This window comes from Equus przewalskii, chromosome 12 (assembly GCF_037783145.1).
Source record: "Equus przewalskii isolate Varuska chromosome 12, EquPr2, whole genome shotgun sequence".
In the NCBI taxonomy this organism is placed as follows: Eukaryota; Metazoa; Chordata; class Mammalia; order Perissodactyla; family Equidae; genus Equus; species Equus przewalskii.
The window spans coordinates 26,769,408-26,785,164 of NC_091842.1; the positions used below are offsets into that span (position 1 = coordinate 26,769,408).

The 15,757-nt window shown below is 50.6% G+C and overlaps 1 protein-coding gene across 6 annotated transcripts in view; it reads left to right on the forward strand.

Moving 5' to 3' along the window:
• POLR3E (RNA polymerase III subunit E) overlaps positions 1-14,885 on the forward strand; it is a 32,091-nt gene extending 17,206 nt beyond the window's left edge. For all 6 annotated transcript variants that reach the window (XM_070566558.1, XM_070566559.1, XM_070566562.1 and 3 more), the window contains 12 exons: positions 442-527; positions 857-901; positions 982-1,073; positions 2,192-2,312; positions 4,745-4,826; positions 6,129-6,188; positions 6,306-6,463; positions 7,053-7,114; positions 7,709-8,235; positions 10,676-10,753; positions 13,054-13,179; positions 14,088-14,885. In XM_070566558.1, the coding sequence (XP_070422659.1) occupies positions 442-527; positions 857-901; positions 982-1,073; positions 2,192-2,312; positions 4,745-4,826; positions 6,129-6,188; positions 6,306-6,463; positions 7,053-7,114; positions 7,709-8,235; positions 10,676-10,753; positions 13,054-13,179; positions 14,088-14,144 (1,494 nt within the window). In that variant the 3' untranslated portion in view covers positions 14,145-14,885. The remainder of the gene's footprint in view (positions 1-441; positions 528-856; positions 902-981; positions 1,074-2,191; positions 2,313-4,744; positions 4,827-6,128; positions 6,189-6,305; positions 6,464-7,052; positions 7,115-7,708; positions 8,236-10,675; positions 10,754-13,053; positions 13,180-14,087) is intronic.
• Positions 14,886-15,757: the final 872 nt, after the last annotated feature.

A 15,757-nucleotide genomic window follows, 5' to 3' on the forward strand; every position in this document is an offset into this window, starting at 1 on the left:
TAAAAGGGGAATAGTAATAATAGTACCTAACTAGAGTTGTTTTGAGGATGAGGGGAGTTGGTGGATATACAGCCATTGGAACAGAGCCCAGCATGTGGTAGGTGCTCAGTGAATGCTAGCTGTTATTTTTATCATTGCTCTTGGTGTTGCTCTGTCACGGACAGGGCACCAAGGTGCACATGCTGGGGCTCTGCAGTCATAAAGCCAGGAAGGTCGTGGGTTGAGGCCACATCTCAGAGGTCTTGAGTGCCGAGCTCAGGTTGTTGGATGTGATCCTGTGGCCTGCCTTGGGGCAGGACAGTGGGCGATTTCGAGTGGAAGGTGATGCAGGGGTGAGAACTGTGGATGGCGGAGGGAGCTCCGGGATGGCACAAGGAGCTCTGGGGTGGCACAGGCCTGAGTTGACGGCTGAGGTTCCTCCGCACCCTGCTCCTCCAACAGGACAGCCGCTCTGAGCATGAGCGCCAGTACCTGCTGTGCCAGGGCTCCAGTGGGGTCGAGAACACGGAGCTCGTCAAGTCACCCAGGTGAGATGGGCTGGGCTAGAGTGTTGAATCCTATGGGCTCCTGAGCTTGACACTGGCCCTGGGAGGGTCCCTCTTGGGTGGATCCTCCCTTGGGACTGTCCCTTCTGTAGCATGGGGAGGAACATGGGTAGGGGCCAGGAGGGTGGGTGTAGGAAGAGACGGTCTTCCTTTCTCTGTGAGTTTGTGGGGGTGGCTAGGCCTCTGTCTGCTCCCGCTCCCCCAACCCTCACCTGGGGAGGCTTTAGCCTGGATGCAGCCTGGGTTCGTGGGCAGGGGTGGAGCAGGGATGGAGCCCTGGGAGCTGCTGACTCACCCTCTCTGCCCTGCAGTGAGTACCTCATGATGCTGATGCCACCCAGCCAGGAGCAGGAGAAGTGAGTAGAGGTGGGCTGGACACCCTCATCCCCCACTCCCACACCAGCCTTCTCTAACCCATCACCTTTGTTTTCAACAGAGACAAACCCGTGGCCCCCAGCAATGTCCTGTCCATGGCCCAGCTGCGCACCCTGCCACTGGCTGATCAGATCAAGATCCTGATGAAGAATGGTGAGTGGCTACCCCCAGCCCTGCAGACCCCAGCCCTACCCCCTCCCGGGGAAATGGAGTCTGGGACAGACTGAAGACCAAGGGGCAAGGCCAGAAGCCCTGCTACCCAGAGCCTGCCCAGCTTTACAGCTCTGCCTTTGTCTGGAAACAACGAACTACAGCATCATGGCGGGCTCCCTCAGGCGGGCTTGGGGCTCCTGTGCTGCCCTCGCCAGACCCCTGCTGTGTTAGCTTGGGTGGGTCACTGACCTTCCTGAGCCTTAGTTTGTTTCTCTCTAAAAAAGGGACTGACAATGGCTCCTGGGGGCTGAGGTGAGGGTTCACAGAGACAAGGCTTCTGAAGGTCTGGTGCCGAGCCTCGCATGTGCACCTGAGCTGCGTTCACCTCAGTAACGCCATGTTCACTGGCACTGTGGTGCCCTCACCAGGCTCCACATGGTCGGGACTGGTCTCCTTTTCTCAGGACGCTGAGGGCCAGAAGCTTTAGGGGCCTTAGTTGGTGAGTGGCTTGAGCCTTGAACCTCAGGCCCTGGGCTCCTCTTCTGAGATGCCAACTCGAGGGTGCCCCAGGGCCTGAGCAGAGAGGCCTCAGCAGACAGAGCCCCTGCTGTCCCTGGGGCTGCCAGAGTGCCAGGCCGCTGGCCTTGCTGCAGAGGACATTGGGCCTTCCCAGGCCCTCCCTGTGCTCACTTGGGCTCGGGGTCAGGTGGTTGGGAGTGAGCAGAACACAGTGGTTGAGTGCATGGACTGTGGACCCAGAGGCCTGGGTTCAAATCCTGGCTCTGCCACTTATTGGCCACTTATTAGCCAAGTGATCATGGGTGAGTTTCAAAACGTTTCTGGACCTGAGTAGTAAGAGTAGGCCTGAGTAGTAAGAGTCTTCCTCATAAGGCACTCCTTGGTCTTCCTTAATGGGTGTTCCCTCTGGGATTCAGCGAGATGCAGGTGCCTGCCCAGACTGCACAGCCAGACAGTGAATGTCAACTGTTACTGCCATGTCATCGTTGTTATTCACATGCTGGGATTGTTATGTGAACTTGAAGCTATACAGACTTGGTGGGGGGTGGGAAGGATCCGGCCCCTTTTCCCTTGTCTGAGGTTTCCCACGTCCTTTTCAGTGAAGGTCATGCCTTTTGCCAACTTGATGAGCCTCCTAGGCCCCTTCATCGACTCTGTGGCTGTTCTGCGTGGCATCCAGAAGGTGGCGATGTTAGTCCAAGGAAACTGGGTGGTGAAGAGGTAAATTGTCCTAGTCCCATAATGGGGCCACTTAATCCACTTAAATTTAATGCAATTACCGGTGTTTGGGGCTTAAATCTACCATAGTGCTTTCTGTTTGTCCTGCCTACATTGTATTTTCTCTTTATTCTTCTCCTGGATTCCTTTTTTATTATTCCATTTTTCCCTGCTAGTTTGGAAGTTAGACTCTCTTGACTCTTTAAGTGATTAGCCTACAGATTTCAGCATACATTCATGACTTACCACAGTTTAATGTTAATTGCTGCTTTTTACTCTCATCCAGGACAATTCAAAGACCTTAGAATATTTCATATTTATCTTTCTCTAAACTCATGTGCTGTCGTATTTCTATATTTTAATTCTATTTTAGACCCCACAAGACATTGTGTTATCCAGTCAGTGTTCTTTATTTTGCTCATCATTCCTCTCTGTATCTCTTAGTTTCTCTCTGGGTTAATTTCCCTCCGCTAAAGAATGCTGTGGTATTTGGCCTGCAGTGATGCGTTCCCTTGCTTTTTGTTTCCTTCACTTTGTTTAAAGGTAAAATGTCTATTTCACCTTTGTTCTTGAAGGATCTTTTTACTGAGAGGAGAATTCTAGGTTGGTTATTTTCCTTCCACACATTGATATAATTTCCTTATATTCTGACTTCCATTGTTTCTGTTGACAAATCCACTGTCTCTCTAATACTTATTCCTTTGAAAGTAGTTTACCTTTGTTTCCCTCTGGCTGCTTTTAAGATTTTCTCTTGGTTTGGTTTCCCCAGTTCACTAAGATGTGTCTAAGTGTGAGTTTCTTTATGTGGATCCTGTTGAGGTTCGTAGGTCTTGAATTTGTGGCTTGATGTTTTGCAGTAGTTTCCCTTCTCCTGTGATGCCTCCACTAGACTGTGTCCCACACCAGACTTCAGTTTCCGGGGGGTAGGGGCTGTGGGTTTTGACTCGCCCTTATATCCCGGGGCTCAGTATAATGCCAGGCACATGGTAGACTGTGGGTACCAACAGTGTGGCTACATTTTTATGCATACTTGGATTATACTAATTTTAAATGGTGTAATATAAAATACATTAATAAAGACTCACTTTTGGGGAAGCATGGTGTAAGATGAATAATCGGTCAAAATGTGAATTGCTCCAAATTTTTAAAAAAAGGTTGCCACAGAGCTGGGGTTAGAGCTCTTTGCCTGGTGCTGCATGTGCCCCGGATGCTGCGCCCCTGGTTAGCATGTCATCTGTCCCTGTGACTTGAAGGGGGCGCCTACTGTCTGCCCCCATGCTTGGGGTCCTGCTGCGAGCATTAATTACTCTCATGCTGCCCTCACTGCCGCACCAAGGCCTGTGGGTAATGGTCCTTCCATACCCTGTCCCTGTGAGGAGATGATGCAAAATTCAGTCTGTTCAGTACATTTATCTTGATTACTTGTTCTGTGCCCTGTGCTCTCGTTCAGACACTGTCCCTGTTCTCAGGAAATTTGTGGGGTGGGGTGAGCACCATTATAGTTGAGCACACTGAGTGCAGAGATCCAGGGCACGGACCACATTCATTCAGCACCTACTTAGTGGCTGCCTTCTCTCCTCATCATTCAGGGTCGAGCTCCGTGTCCACAGCAGCGATGAACAACCTAGGCTAGCTCCCTGTTCCCATGGAGTTTTCACGGGAAGGGGGCGGACATGGAGTTCAACCGTGAGGATGAGGAGTAGTTGGTTGCCAGGTAGGATTGGTTGCCAGGGCAGGAAGAACAAGGGCATCGCAGGCACGGAGTTGCGGGAGGTGGTGTGTGTGTACTCTGGGCTGTGGGGTCTGGGGCTGGACTTGGGCTCAGAATTCTGCTGTGGAGACTCTGGTCAATCTCAGCACCCTGCTCGTTCGCCCCTGGGCCCTGAAGTTTTCTGAACCTTGAGTGCTGGTCCCGTTCTTTCCAAAGGCTTCAACTCCCCCATCCTCAGGGCCTGTCCAGATCCCGGCCCCCACCCCTCTTGCCTCAGCTGCCTCAGCTCACACTGCCCATCTCTTCCTGTTCGGCAGGTGGTGATGGCCTTGTGTATTGCCTCATCACCAGTCTCTCTCGGCATCACACTTCCTTTACACGTGGGACTCACCGTCTTCCAAAGAGTCCTGGGCTCGCCTTGTCTGTCTTTGACACCCTGGCCCCTCCCTGGCCATGCAGTGGGCCTCGGGGCTGGGTCAGTGTGTGAGTAGGGGTTGAGAAGGAGAAAGAGGAAGAATTCTTGAGGGGGAGGTGTGAGGGGGGTGCTTCTTTCCTACATACAGGTTCACAGAGCCAGGCTGCTGAGAGCAGATGGGGCCCAGGCCTGTGGTGACCCATGTTGGAAAGAGGCATGGGCTGGGCTTCTGCTCAGATCCTGAGCAGGACAGGAGGTGGAGGCGGTTGAGGACGGGGACTGACCTGCCACCCCGACTCTCGTTGGCAGTGACATCCTGTACCCCAAGGACTCCTCCAGTCCTCACAGTGGCGTGCCTGCCGAGGTGCTCTGCAGGGGCCGAGACTTTGTTGTAAGTGCCCAGGCTCTGGCTTCGTGGGGCAGGGGCAGGGTGGGTGGACCCAGGGCCAGCACAGCTCCCTGGACCTTGGCCCGGGCAGAGGGCAGGTGTCTGTGGCAGAGAGGGGCCTCTGGACTCTGCCTTTCTCCTCCTTCATCTTGGGATCCTGGTATCTCAGGCTTTGTTAAGAACCTTTGAGTTCCTCAAGCCTGGAGTTGCAGACTGGAGGCCCATAGGTGAATTCTGGCCAAGGAGCATATTTCATTTGGCCTGGGTGGTGTTTTTAAGATGCTGACTTGGTTGTTGATTTTTACACATCAAAATCATGATGCAAACCAGATTTCTAGCTTGTCACGAATAATCCCACAGTCTGGTACTGCTGGGCCCACGTCCCCAGACGGCACCTACTTTGGATGGGACTGATGGTCCCCAGTTCATCACACTCCCAGGCACGTCTGCTACCTGCGTGCATGTTCCCTGCATTGTTGCTGTGGGGTTTTGTAACTCCTGAGCTAGGTCATCTCTCCATCCCATCGCCCACCCTGCCCCTGCCCTTATCGAGAACTAAAGTCCCAGCCGAAGCATCCCTTCCAAGGACTTGAACCCTCAGCTCCTGGGACGTGCACTGCCTCCTCGACCTCGGGAGCATGCATGGAGTTTGCTGGAATCTGTCTCCTTGGAGCTGTCCATGGGGACCTTTGTGCTTGTGTGCAGGCCTGGTCATGCAGGGCACCCCTTAGCTGTTTGAAGAGTGTCTGCATTTTCTCTGTTCCCGATTGGATGGCCCAGCTCCTTTGGGAAGTTAGTGTCTAGGTGCGCATGCAGTCTGTTTTTGTCTCTGGGGATCAGAGTGCAGTATGGATACTTGCTCCCAGGGTCACTTACTCACGTACGCGTGCCTTTCACCTTTCCCTACCTGTTAGCCCTTCTCTGTTTGTGCAGACATTGTCGAATCTGGGGGCTTGGGAGAGAGTCTAGTTGAATCTGAGTTGTAGGGACAGAGGGACAAAGCATCCCCTGCTTAGGGAGCTTTTGGGGTCTAGATGGGCGTGGGGTGGGTCCAGGTGCCCTCTTAGATGAGGTGACTTTGGAGGTCCTTTACAAAGGAGGGGACGGAGGCTCAGAGTTGAAGTGACTGCCCACGACCACACAGCTAGTAAGAGTGAGGGCCAGGATCTAAACCCAGGTCTGCCAGACACCAGGCACCGAACTGCCACTCTGTACCCTCATCCCATGACAATTGCACAGTTTTGGGGACAGTTTTAGGAGCAGCCATCTCTGCCTTCTGGAAACATGCTGCTTTTTCTCCCTCAGATGTGGAAGTTCACGCAGAGCCGGTGGGTGGTAAGGAAAGAGGTGGCAACGGTGACTAAAGTAAGTGATGTTCTTGCTCTGAGGCCTGGGTCTGCTGCTGGAAGGATTGGGGGCTGGCTGTGGGGCTGGTGTGGCTTTCAGGCTGGCCGTGCCTCAGCTTTGCCCGCCTCCTCCCAGCTCAGTGCAGAGGATGTGAAGGACTTTCTGGAGCACATGGCAGTAGTGAGGATCAACAAGGGCTGGGAGTTCATACTGCCTTACGATGGAGAGTTCATCAAGAAGCATCCGGATGTGGTCCAGCGGCAGCACATGCTGTGGACGGGCATCCAGGCCAAGTAAGAGCTTGCTGGGTGGAAAGGGGGGAAGCCAGGTAGAGGAGTACCAGGCCGCCCCCAGCCACCCTGCCTCCCAGGGGGAGCAGTGCCAGGCTGCATCTGGGGCAGTGAAGGCAAATTTGGCCAAATTTGCCAAATTTGGGGCTGCATGGCCCCCCTCCTCCACTCGGGTGAACGTTGCTGATTGATCCCAGAATCTCCCCAGCAAGCCTGCACAGCCACTCCTTGCTGATGAGAGCTGACTTGTGAGGTGAAATCTCAGCATGTCTGTTCTGAGGGGTCGGGGAGGAGGGCTAGATGTGGCAGAGACGAAGAGCACTCAGGAGCAAGAGCCTGGGCTTGTGTGGCCCAAGGCAGGCTAGATTGAGACTGGCTAGGGAAGGGAGGGGTGGGCTGCCACTCCCCACCCGAGTCGTGGGGGCTCTGAATGGACATGGAGCCTGTTTGTTGTGGGGAGAGACCGCAGAGCTCCAAGCAGGCAGCATCTTCAGTGACCAGGATGTCCCAGGGCTTACGGGAGGCATTTCTATTGTGAGGCAGATGATGGGGGACATGGTTTAAAGTTAAAAGCATTTACCCTTCTTTTCAGACTTGAGAAAGTTTATAATCTTGTGAAGGAAACTATGCCAAAGAAGCCAGATGGACAATCAGGTGTGTGAGGGGCATCGGGCTGGGCAGGGCCCTGACCCTGAGCCTGGCTCTGGGAGGGCTGCTTTGCTGGGGCTTGTCGGGCTTGGGCCTGCAGAAGGGTGCGTGGCTCTCACTGCTGGCTGCCTTTCTGTGCCCTCTTCCCCTTCCCCACAGACCTCAGCCGAAGGCTTATCTAGTGGCAAAACCTCAGCCTCTAGGATTGAGGGCTTCTGTACCCCAGGGCTGTGTCTGGGTCCCAGGCCCCTACGACTCTCTCTGCCTCTTGGGTCGGCAGAGGGTGGTGGGACAGGAGCAGCAGTAACCAGCCTGGCTTGGCTCTCTGATGTGGGAATCTGATTTTCGCAGTTCTCTTTCTTCCTCATTGTTGGGGTAGCGAAATCTCTCCTGGGTAAGGTGGGGTGAAAGGCAGGGCTGGGCCATTTGCTTCAGCCCCAGCTGGCCTACGTTTTTCCTGTCACCTTGCTCTGGACAGCAGGACATCCCCTGTCAGGATGAAAGGGATTGTCCGTGGGGCAGAGGGGCCATGGGCCTTTGTCTCAGGCCCTTCTCTGCATGTCTCTCTACCCTCCTGAGCAACCCTGCCCCTCCCCACAGGGCCTGCTGTGCTGGTCTCTGGGGACCAGCGGGTCCAAGTAGCCAAGAGCAAGGCCCAGCAGAACCACGCATTGCTGGAACGGGAGCTGCAACGGAGGAAGGAACAGATCCGGGCATCCACGGTCCTGCCTGGTGTTCGGATCAAGGAGGAGCCCATGAGCGAGGAGGGAGAGGAAGAGGAAGAGCGGGAAGTGGAGGAAGACGAGGAGCCCATGGACACCTCACCCAGTCGTGGCCTCCACAATAGGCTGGCCAACGGGCTGCCTGCCGGGCGGGCAGCAGGCGGGGACAGCTTCAATGGGCACCCGCCGCCAGGCTGCGCCAGCACCCCTGTGGCCCGGGAACTGAGGGCCTTCGTGGAGGCCACCTTTCAGAGACAGTTTGTGCTCACACTGAGCGAACTCAAGCGTCTCTTCAACCTGCACTTGGCCAGCCTGCCCCCTGGCCACACGCTCTTCAGTGGCATCTCGGACCGCATGCTGCAGGACACGGTGCTGGCCGCCGGTTGCAAGCAGATACTGGTGCCTGTAAGTAGAGTCTGCGCCTGCTGGACAGGCGGACAGACGAGGCCGCCCTCAGCCCCTCAGGAGGGCTCTTGGCAGGCAGCACCTTTCCTGGTAGAAGGGAGCTGTGGAAAGAGGTCTGGTCATTCTAGGGTGGCCTGAGCCCTGCGGCTTTGGGGGAAGCAGCTGTTTGGAGGCTGCCTGGGGTGTGGGGACTTGGGAGGACCATGGACCTCGGTTTGAATCTTGGCTCTCCTGTAGTGGCTGGCTGTGTGACCTTGGGCCAGTCAGCTTCTTGGGCTCTGCACCCTCATGGGAAATGAGCCAATGTTCGTTTGTGTCCTAGGACTTTGGTGAGGGCTGGAGACGTCTGACGGCCCTGACCTGTAGCTTGGCACACAGCAGGGCTATGTGCAGGTTCCCCGTCCTCGTTTCAACCCCCCCGCCCCTGCCGACACCTCTCCTTTCTGTCAGCTTTGCCATTTTTCAGGATGATTTCACTTCAAGTATCATTTGATCTTCTTTGCAACTCACAGATGAAGAAACTGAGTTTCAAAGAGGTGAAATGAACTTGTTTAAAGGTCATATACCCAGGAAGTGAGAGAGCTGGAACTCGAACCTCAGTATAGTGGCTCCTAGTCTTAAATCCTTTCTGCTCCAACTGAGATGAGCTTACTCTTTCACCAGAGCCCCCAGCTTGTGCCTGGGTCATAGCGGGCCTCCCTGTCCATAGAGGCTAGCTGACCAGCATGGGCTCTGTGGCCTTTCAGTTAGCATTTCCAGTGGCAGGCCTGCAGGTGGGAGGGTGGGCCACCCACACCCCAGTCCTGTCACTCTGGGCCCCAGAGTGGAGGAAACGTAGGAGCAGAGCGTGTGTTGGAGACCATTTCCTTTAGCTGAGGGTGAAGGGTGCCGGGCTGTGCCTCAGGGAAGCTGTGCTGGTCGTTCTCTCCTCCCAGGCCTTGCCCAGACCTGGCAGAAAACGCGGTGAGGTGGGCTGTGGCTACCTCTTAACAAGGGTGTGTTGACTTTTGCAGTCCAGGGTCAGAAGCACCTGCAGCCTTGGGTGATCTGAGGCGAAGGCCCATTCCCGTGTACGTGAGGGACAGGAACTAGGACAAGAGGCCCTGGATCCCAGGCTGCCTGGGCTGTCCCAGGGGATCTGGCCCTCGTGGCAGGGAATCTCCTTGGTGAGGTCTCCTATGGAAGGTACTGGGGTTTCGGGGGCCCTGCCCTGTTTGGAGCCACCCTGGCCCAACCAGTAAATGGGTCGTTTTTCTGAAAGCTTTCCCTTCTCTGAGCTGGGCCAGGCAAGGGAGGGGCACCTGCCTGGTGTTAGCTAGGCTGTCTTAGGTGGCTGGAGTGGACAGAAGGTGAGGGACATGAAGTGGGCTGCTCTCAGACATCCTACCCCACCCTCAGGACCTGCTCTTGCCATGCTTCTTCCTCTTGGTAGAGCTGGCATCTGTGGTGACCATGGTCCTCTCTGCAGCTCTCTCGTCAACTTCCCTCCCCATGATCGTGACGCGGGGGTCACATCATAGTCTTATCTGAGGTAGAAGAGACCTCAGATCAGTCTAGCCTTGTTTTTTTACACGAGGGAGCTGAGGCCCAGGGAGAACAAGCAGACTCATAAAGACTTGAGTTTAACTCCTGGTTCTGCTACGTATTAGCTATGTGACCATGGACAATAAGTTAACCTCTCTGAACCGGATTTTCTTCATGGAGAGTAGGGTAGTAACACTTCGCTACCTCTCTGGTTTCTAATGATCAGAAGCCCAACTGGGGCTTTAAATATACAGCCATGGTAGCGATCATTACAGTCACTTGTGTTGTGGCGCCAAGACTGCAACTGTGTCTACCGGCCTCCTCCTTCTGTCCCCCCGTCCAGGTACCCGGAGCCTAGGCCACCCTTTTCTGGGTCCAACTTCTGACCCTGCTGGTCCCAGTGGCATGGGTTGCTTAGGAGTCAGGCAGGGCCTCTAACCCATCCTGCCATGGCTGTTGTGGGAAGGGGTTGAAAGGAATCCCCAGGACACCCCTAAAGAGTTACTGGGGTGAGAGCACCTCTCAGGACACATCTGAGGGTTGATATGTAGGGTAGGAGGACACTGGATGTTAAAGCAGAGAGGTGAGCTAATGTCAGGCTAATGGGGAAAATGGAAGAACCCGCCTTATGCAGCGCATCTGTGGGCTTCAGGCTGGGCGTGTCACTCTTTTTCTCTCACCGAAGCCCTCTAAGGTCCTGGTGGGGTGTGACTGGCTGCCTCCCTCTGGGGAGGATGAGGAAACTGATGCAGGTTTGTGGCTGCCCACAGCCCCACAGTTAGCGAGTACCAGGAGCTGGGATTGGAACCCACATTCCCAGAACTGGGCTGGTGCAGACTGGGAGAGGTGAGGGCTTGGGGCAGGTGGATCCATGTGGTAAAGACAAACAGCCAACTCATGCCTGGGCCTTGGTTAGTTTCCCCCACAGACTGCTGCTTCTCCGGATGAGCAGAAGGTGTTCGCCCTCTGGGAGTCTGGAGACATGAGTGATCAGGTGAGGTGACCTTTGCCGCCATCTTCCCCAAGAGCAGGGAGGTGTTCCTCGAGAGGGTAAGGCCTCTGGGGAGAGCCAGAGTGCAGTCATAGCCATTTCAGATTTTCTAGCCACTCCTGGTTTTAAATATTGTGGCTCCATGTCTCTGTATGCTGCCAAAGAGACTGGAACGCACCAACAGTTTGAGCCAAAACCAGTGGTCCCCAAATGCCAGTCTGGGCTAGCTGTGTCAGAATCACCTTTTAAAGAATATAAATTCCCAGGACTGCCCCCAGAGGTTTAGTTCAGTAGGAATGGGGTAGTGTCCTAAATTATTTAAGTTTCTACAAAGCTTTCTAGATTATTCTAATGCTAGCCAGACTTGCAAACCAGTGATGGACTATGTTTCAGGTGGCCAACGGCAGCAGGAATCAAAAGGATTCCTTATCAGATCGCGGTTGCCGGAGTTTTAAGTTAGGGAAATTGGTCATTTTGTCTCTGGTCGAACCCTGGTAGGAAGGGTCACAGGTGTCCAGTGGACAGGATATGAACTAAACCAGCAGTGCTGTGTTTGCGTAATGCAGAGTCGTGGACCCTGAGGTCCAGAAGTTTTCCTTAAATCATGAACTTGCCCAAACTTTAACAATTAAGATTTAATTGCTAAAAACCCCAATCAGTCTATCCTTTTTCAGGCCCTGTTCCTAAGGTGGGGGGAGAGAGGGAGTGAGCAAAAGCCCCTGCTGGGTTCTTTGTCCCCTTTTGCCTCTTAGAAGGGGACTGACTGGCAGGCTGAGCATACAAAAGGGGTGGGGCCTTTCAGTGCCCCCTGGGCCTGTGATGGTGCTGTAGACTGAGAACAGTCTGGAACAGGCCTCCCTGAGCAAGCCTGTGTGCTTGTGGGCAGAATAGGTGCCATCTGGGTTTCCCACTCCTGAAGTACTCTGATAACTAACAAAAAAGTAGTAAGTGCATATTTTTAAAAATCAGACTGAAAGCTTATGGGAAACTGTCTTCTGCCCTGTCTGATCCAAGTCCCACTCCTCAGAAGCAATCACTTTTTAACTACAAGATGCCACCAAAAGAGTTGCCTCCGTTTTTTTTACATATACACAATGTGCTTATACTGCTGTTTGATGTATCAACTTGATAATATGAATGGGCTTCCTGTCGCAGTGCATGAGGATTTAGTTCTCAGCTATATTGGGAGAATGTAGGCAGTTTATTGTGGGGTATACTATGAAGAGCCAAATATCAGTAGTATACTATGATCACATTTCTTTCTTATGTTAGTTCCTATTTCTGCTTGCATGAGTTTCTGAACATCTACGCCAGCAGTCATCCCGTGCTTGAATGATCCCCTGGAGGCCTCTCCAGCGGGACTGGCGCGCTCTGTCTGTTGCTGGCCTGCAGAATCTTGTGTCTTCCTCCTTACTTAATTTTAGCTTCTAAAGGGGCAGAGGAGTTGTCTGCATTCTTTGTCTTAAAATGACTTTTCTGGTCAAGTATTATTGTTTGGGGCTAGAATTATAGAGGGCAAATCATTTTCCCTCTGAATTTAAGATATTTTTCCATTGTAGTCAAGCTTTCAGAGTTGTTGTTCAATGATATTCTGCTTCTCGGTCTTTAAAATTTTTGACCCACATCCTTCCTTTTATCCCAGACGTAAGGTTTTTTTCCTTATTCTGCATATTGTACATCAGTGCAAGTCCAGATGTACCTGGTGTGGGTCATTATTACTAGACAGTTGGGTCATTATGAACTTCTGTGATAGATTTGGTAATTCCTTCACCTGTTTTTTTTCTATTCTTTCAGAATTCTTATGTCACGTTAGATATACTGGATCAGATCTTTTCTGTCTCACTTAACACCTTTTCTCCTTTTGGGAGGATTTCAGCTATCTTCTATTTAACTTTTATTTTGGGACATAATCCTTTTCATGGCATCCTGTTTCACGGATGCAATGTCATGTTAGTATGACAAGACTTTAAGCCACTCACTTCTGTCTTCATGCAGTTTAGATTGTGGCTTTCTCTGCCTGCTAAATCAGTTATCACTCCTGTTTTTATTATGCAAAAGTATGTCTGAACTGCTCATCCTCTGTTGACGCTTCACTGGCTCTTTTGTTTTTGTGGCATATACATTTCTATACTTCATTTTATTGGGGTCTCAAGAGACGACAAATTGGCCGGAAGTCCTGGGCAAGGTCTTTGATCACAGACTGAAGTGGGGAGTTGGGTGGTCCATAGCTTTGGATTTCTTGTTTGGGGATGTTTCTCTTTTAGGTGATTGTTTCCCATAATAACATATTTTTGCTACTAAAGCATCGACAGGTTTTGCTTGAAATCTTTTCCAAAAATTACCGGGTACGCCGGAACATGATCCAGTCTCGGTTGACTCAAGAGTGTGGAGAAGATCTAAGTAAACAGGAGGTGGATAAAGTGCTAAAGGTACATCCATTTTCTGTAGAATAATATCCAGAGGCTCTGGGCTTCTGCTCTGACCACGAGGTTCAGCATGAGGGCGCCCATGACTGGCTCTTCCCGCTCTCAGCTGGAAGCTGACGGTGTGTGGAAAGGGCTCTAGTCTGGTGCCTTTCCTACTGCTGAGTTTAAGTCAGGCTTCCTCCGGACCCCTCGCCAGCCAGTTGGGTCTTGGGCAACTGATAATGATTGGCACTGGTGTAGTGGGTATTTGCAAACGGACTAAACTGGAGTAAGATGGAGGCTCCATTTCCAAAAAATACCACCTAGTGGCTCATCTTCCTCATCCTTTAAAATGACAGGGTCTAGATGAGAGTCCTCACTCCACACCCACTTTGAATCTTGGTACCACTTCCGTGACTTTTGCCATAGCTACACACTAACGATTATACTACTTGCTTTCAGTAGAGACAGTTTTTTAATTTAGTTTAAAAAGGAATATATCATTTGTTTAATATATGAGAATACTTAAGTGTACTATCTCTAATGCTTTTCTGAACTGACTGTGGTACAAATACCATATTTGCAGAAACAGTGGAACACAGAAAGCCAGTGACAGTTTTCTTATATTCTGATCTATTACCATTTATGAAGCACTTTTGTTCTGGTCAGCTTACTAACAGTTTTTGTATTTTGTGTTTATAAAGCACATCCATTTATAGTTCCTCACTCTTAAGATATGTTTGAGGGGAAGAAGGGTGGCCTGAGGCCCAAACACTGAGACCAGGCAGTTACCACAGCATTGTGGTCAGGCAGGTCTTGATTTCCCAGTTGTGTTCTCTTAATCATAAATCATTTTGATATTCTGCACAGAATGTAGCAACTACCTTTCCTGCTCAAGTCTGCCCTTAACATGTTTCTCTCTCTATTCATAGGACTGCTGTGTAAGCTATGGTGGCATGTGGTACCTTAAAGGGACGGTGCAGTCTTGACAATAGTTGCAAACCACTAACCCAGCAAATCCAAGCCCAAGGAAAGAAGGCAGAGCCAGCAGAGGTGGAAGTAGATTCTCGATTGCTTCAGAAGATATGGAGCAAGAGGAACTGACCATCTCGTGGCCTGGGGCACTGCACTGTCCAGTGGACAGAGGGGATCATACTCAGCCAGTGGTAGGATCAGCTTAAGTTACATCGCTCTCTGAAGAGACCAGCTGGGACCTTCTTTCAGTACAATTTGAAAATTCCTGATGTATTTTGCTTATTATTTGGTTTCATTCTCATAATAAAGAGAGTGTATACTGACACGGGCAGGATGATGAAAATCATGGTTTAATATTTTACTTTTCAGTGCCAACAAGGTCTAAGTTATGTTTACAAGATGAAGAAAACTTCAAGGTTTTTAATATTCAAAATGCCTAGAAGCCAGTATTTAGTCTTCGATTATCTATATGCTAAGACTATTGCCAATTTCATTAAACCAAACTGAATTGTTTTACTGTTGGGTTTCTGTGGCCACTTTACCTTTTAAAACAACCTACTTTATGTAGCAGTCTCAACCGTTTACATGAACCATAGCAAAAAATCAGAATCAAATCTCAAGTCCATCTGTTAATGTTTGCATAAGGATGCAAACAAAACGAGGTAAGTATGGAAAAATATAAGTGAGGTTATCACACTTTGATGTAAAAAAATTTATATTTTGTGTATTTTTAAAATAAATGCTATCTCACCTGGTATCATGGTGCTGCTGTCTTCAGATAGTTACAAGAAGGCAACGTCTGTGCTCTCAAAGCCTCGTATGTATGTCAGGGAAGGGAGGACTGTGTCCGTGACATACATAATTTTAAAATTTTCTAGTAGACACATTAAGATAATAAAAAGAAACTGGTTAAATTTTAATATTTATTTAGCTCAATATGGCTAAAACATCAATATGTAATAAAAAATTTTACATTCTTTTTTAGTACTAAGTTTTCAAGATGTGGTACCTTATACTTACAACACTCAGAATTTGGACTAGCCACAATTTGGGTGCTCGGTTGCCACATGTGGCTAGTGGCGACCTTATTTAACAGTGCAGCCCTGGAGGATTGTGGAAAAAAGGAGTAAGAAGATGGTCTATGTGTGACCATCCCCCTCCCCCACCAACCAAAAAAGAAAAACATCTAATATTTGATAATATACATAAACTACATTATGTTCTTGATTCTAATTGTTAACATACATGAGCCTGAAAAGAGTAAGAAACTTCCGAAATTGGTCTGGAGTATATCCTGCTATCATATAGCTGCATTACAGTGGGGGGAGGGGTCCCTCGTGGTTGGACAGCAGAGACTGAGCACAACCAGAGAGCAGAACTTAGGGGGCTCAGTGGGGAGTCATAGCCTTAAACATTTATACTGATAAAGAGAGAAGTTAAACATTGACTTCAAATAGCTAGGGAAATAACAGGGGGAAATGTGAAAAAAATTGAGGAAGAAATTAAGATATACCAACAATTAACCAATGAAGGAAAATGGCACAAGCCTGAATAGACAGTGAGATGGGAAAGGTTCAAGGAATTAGATGATGTACAGGGAAAACATGAATTATTAAAATTGGTTGGA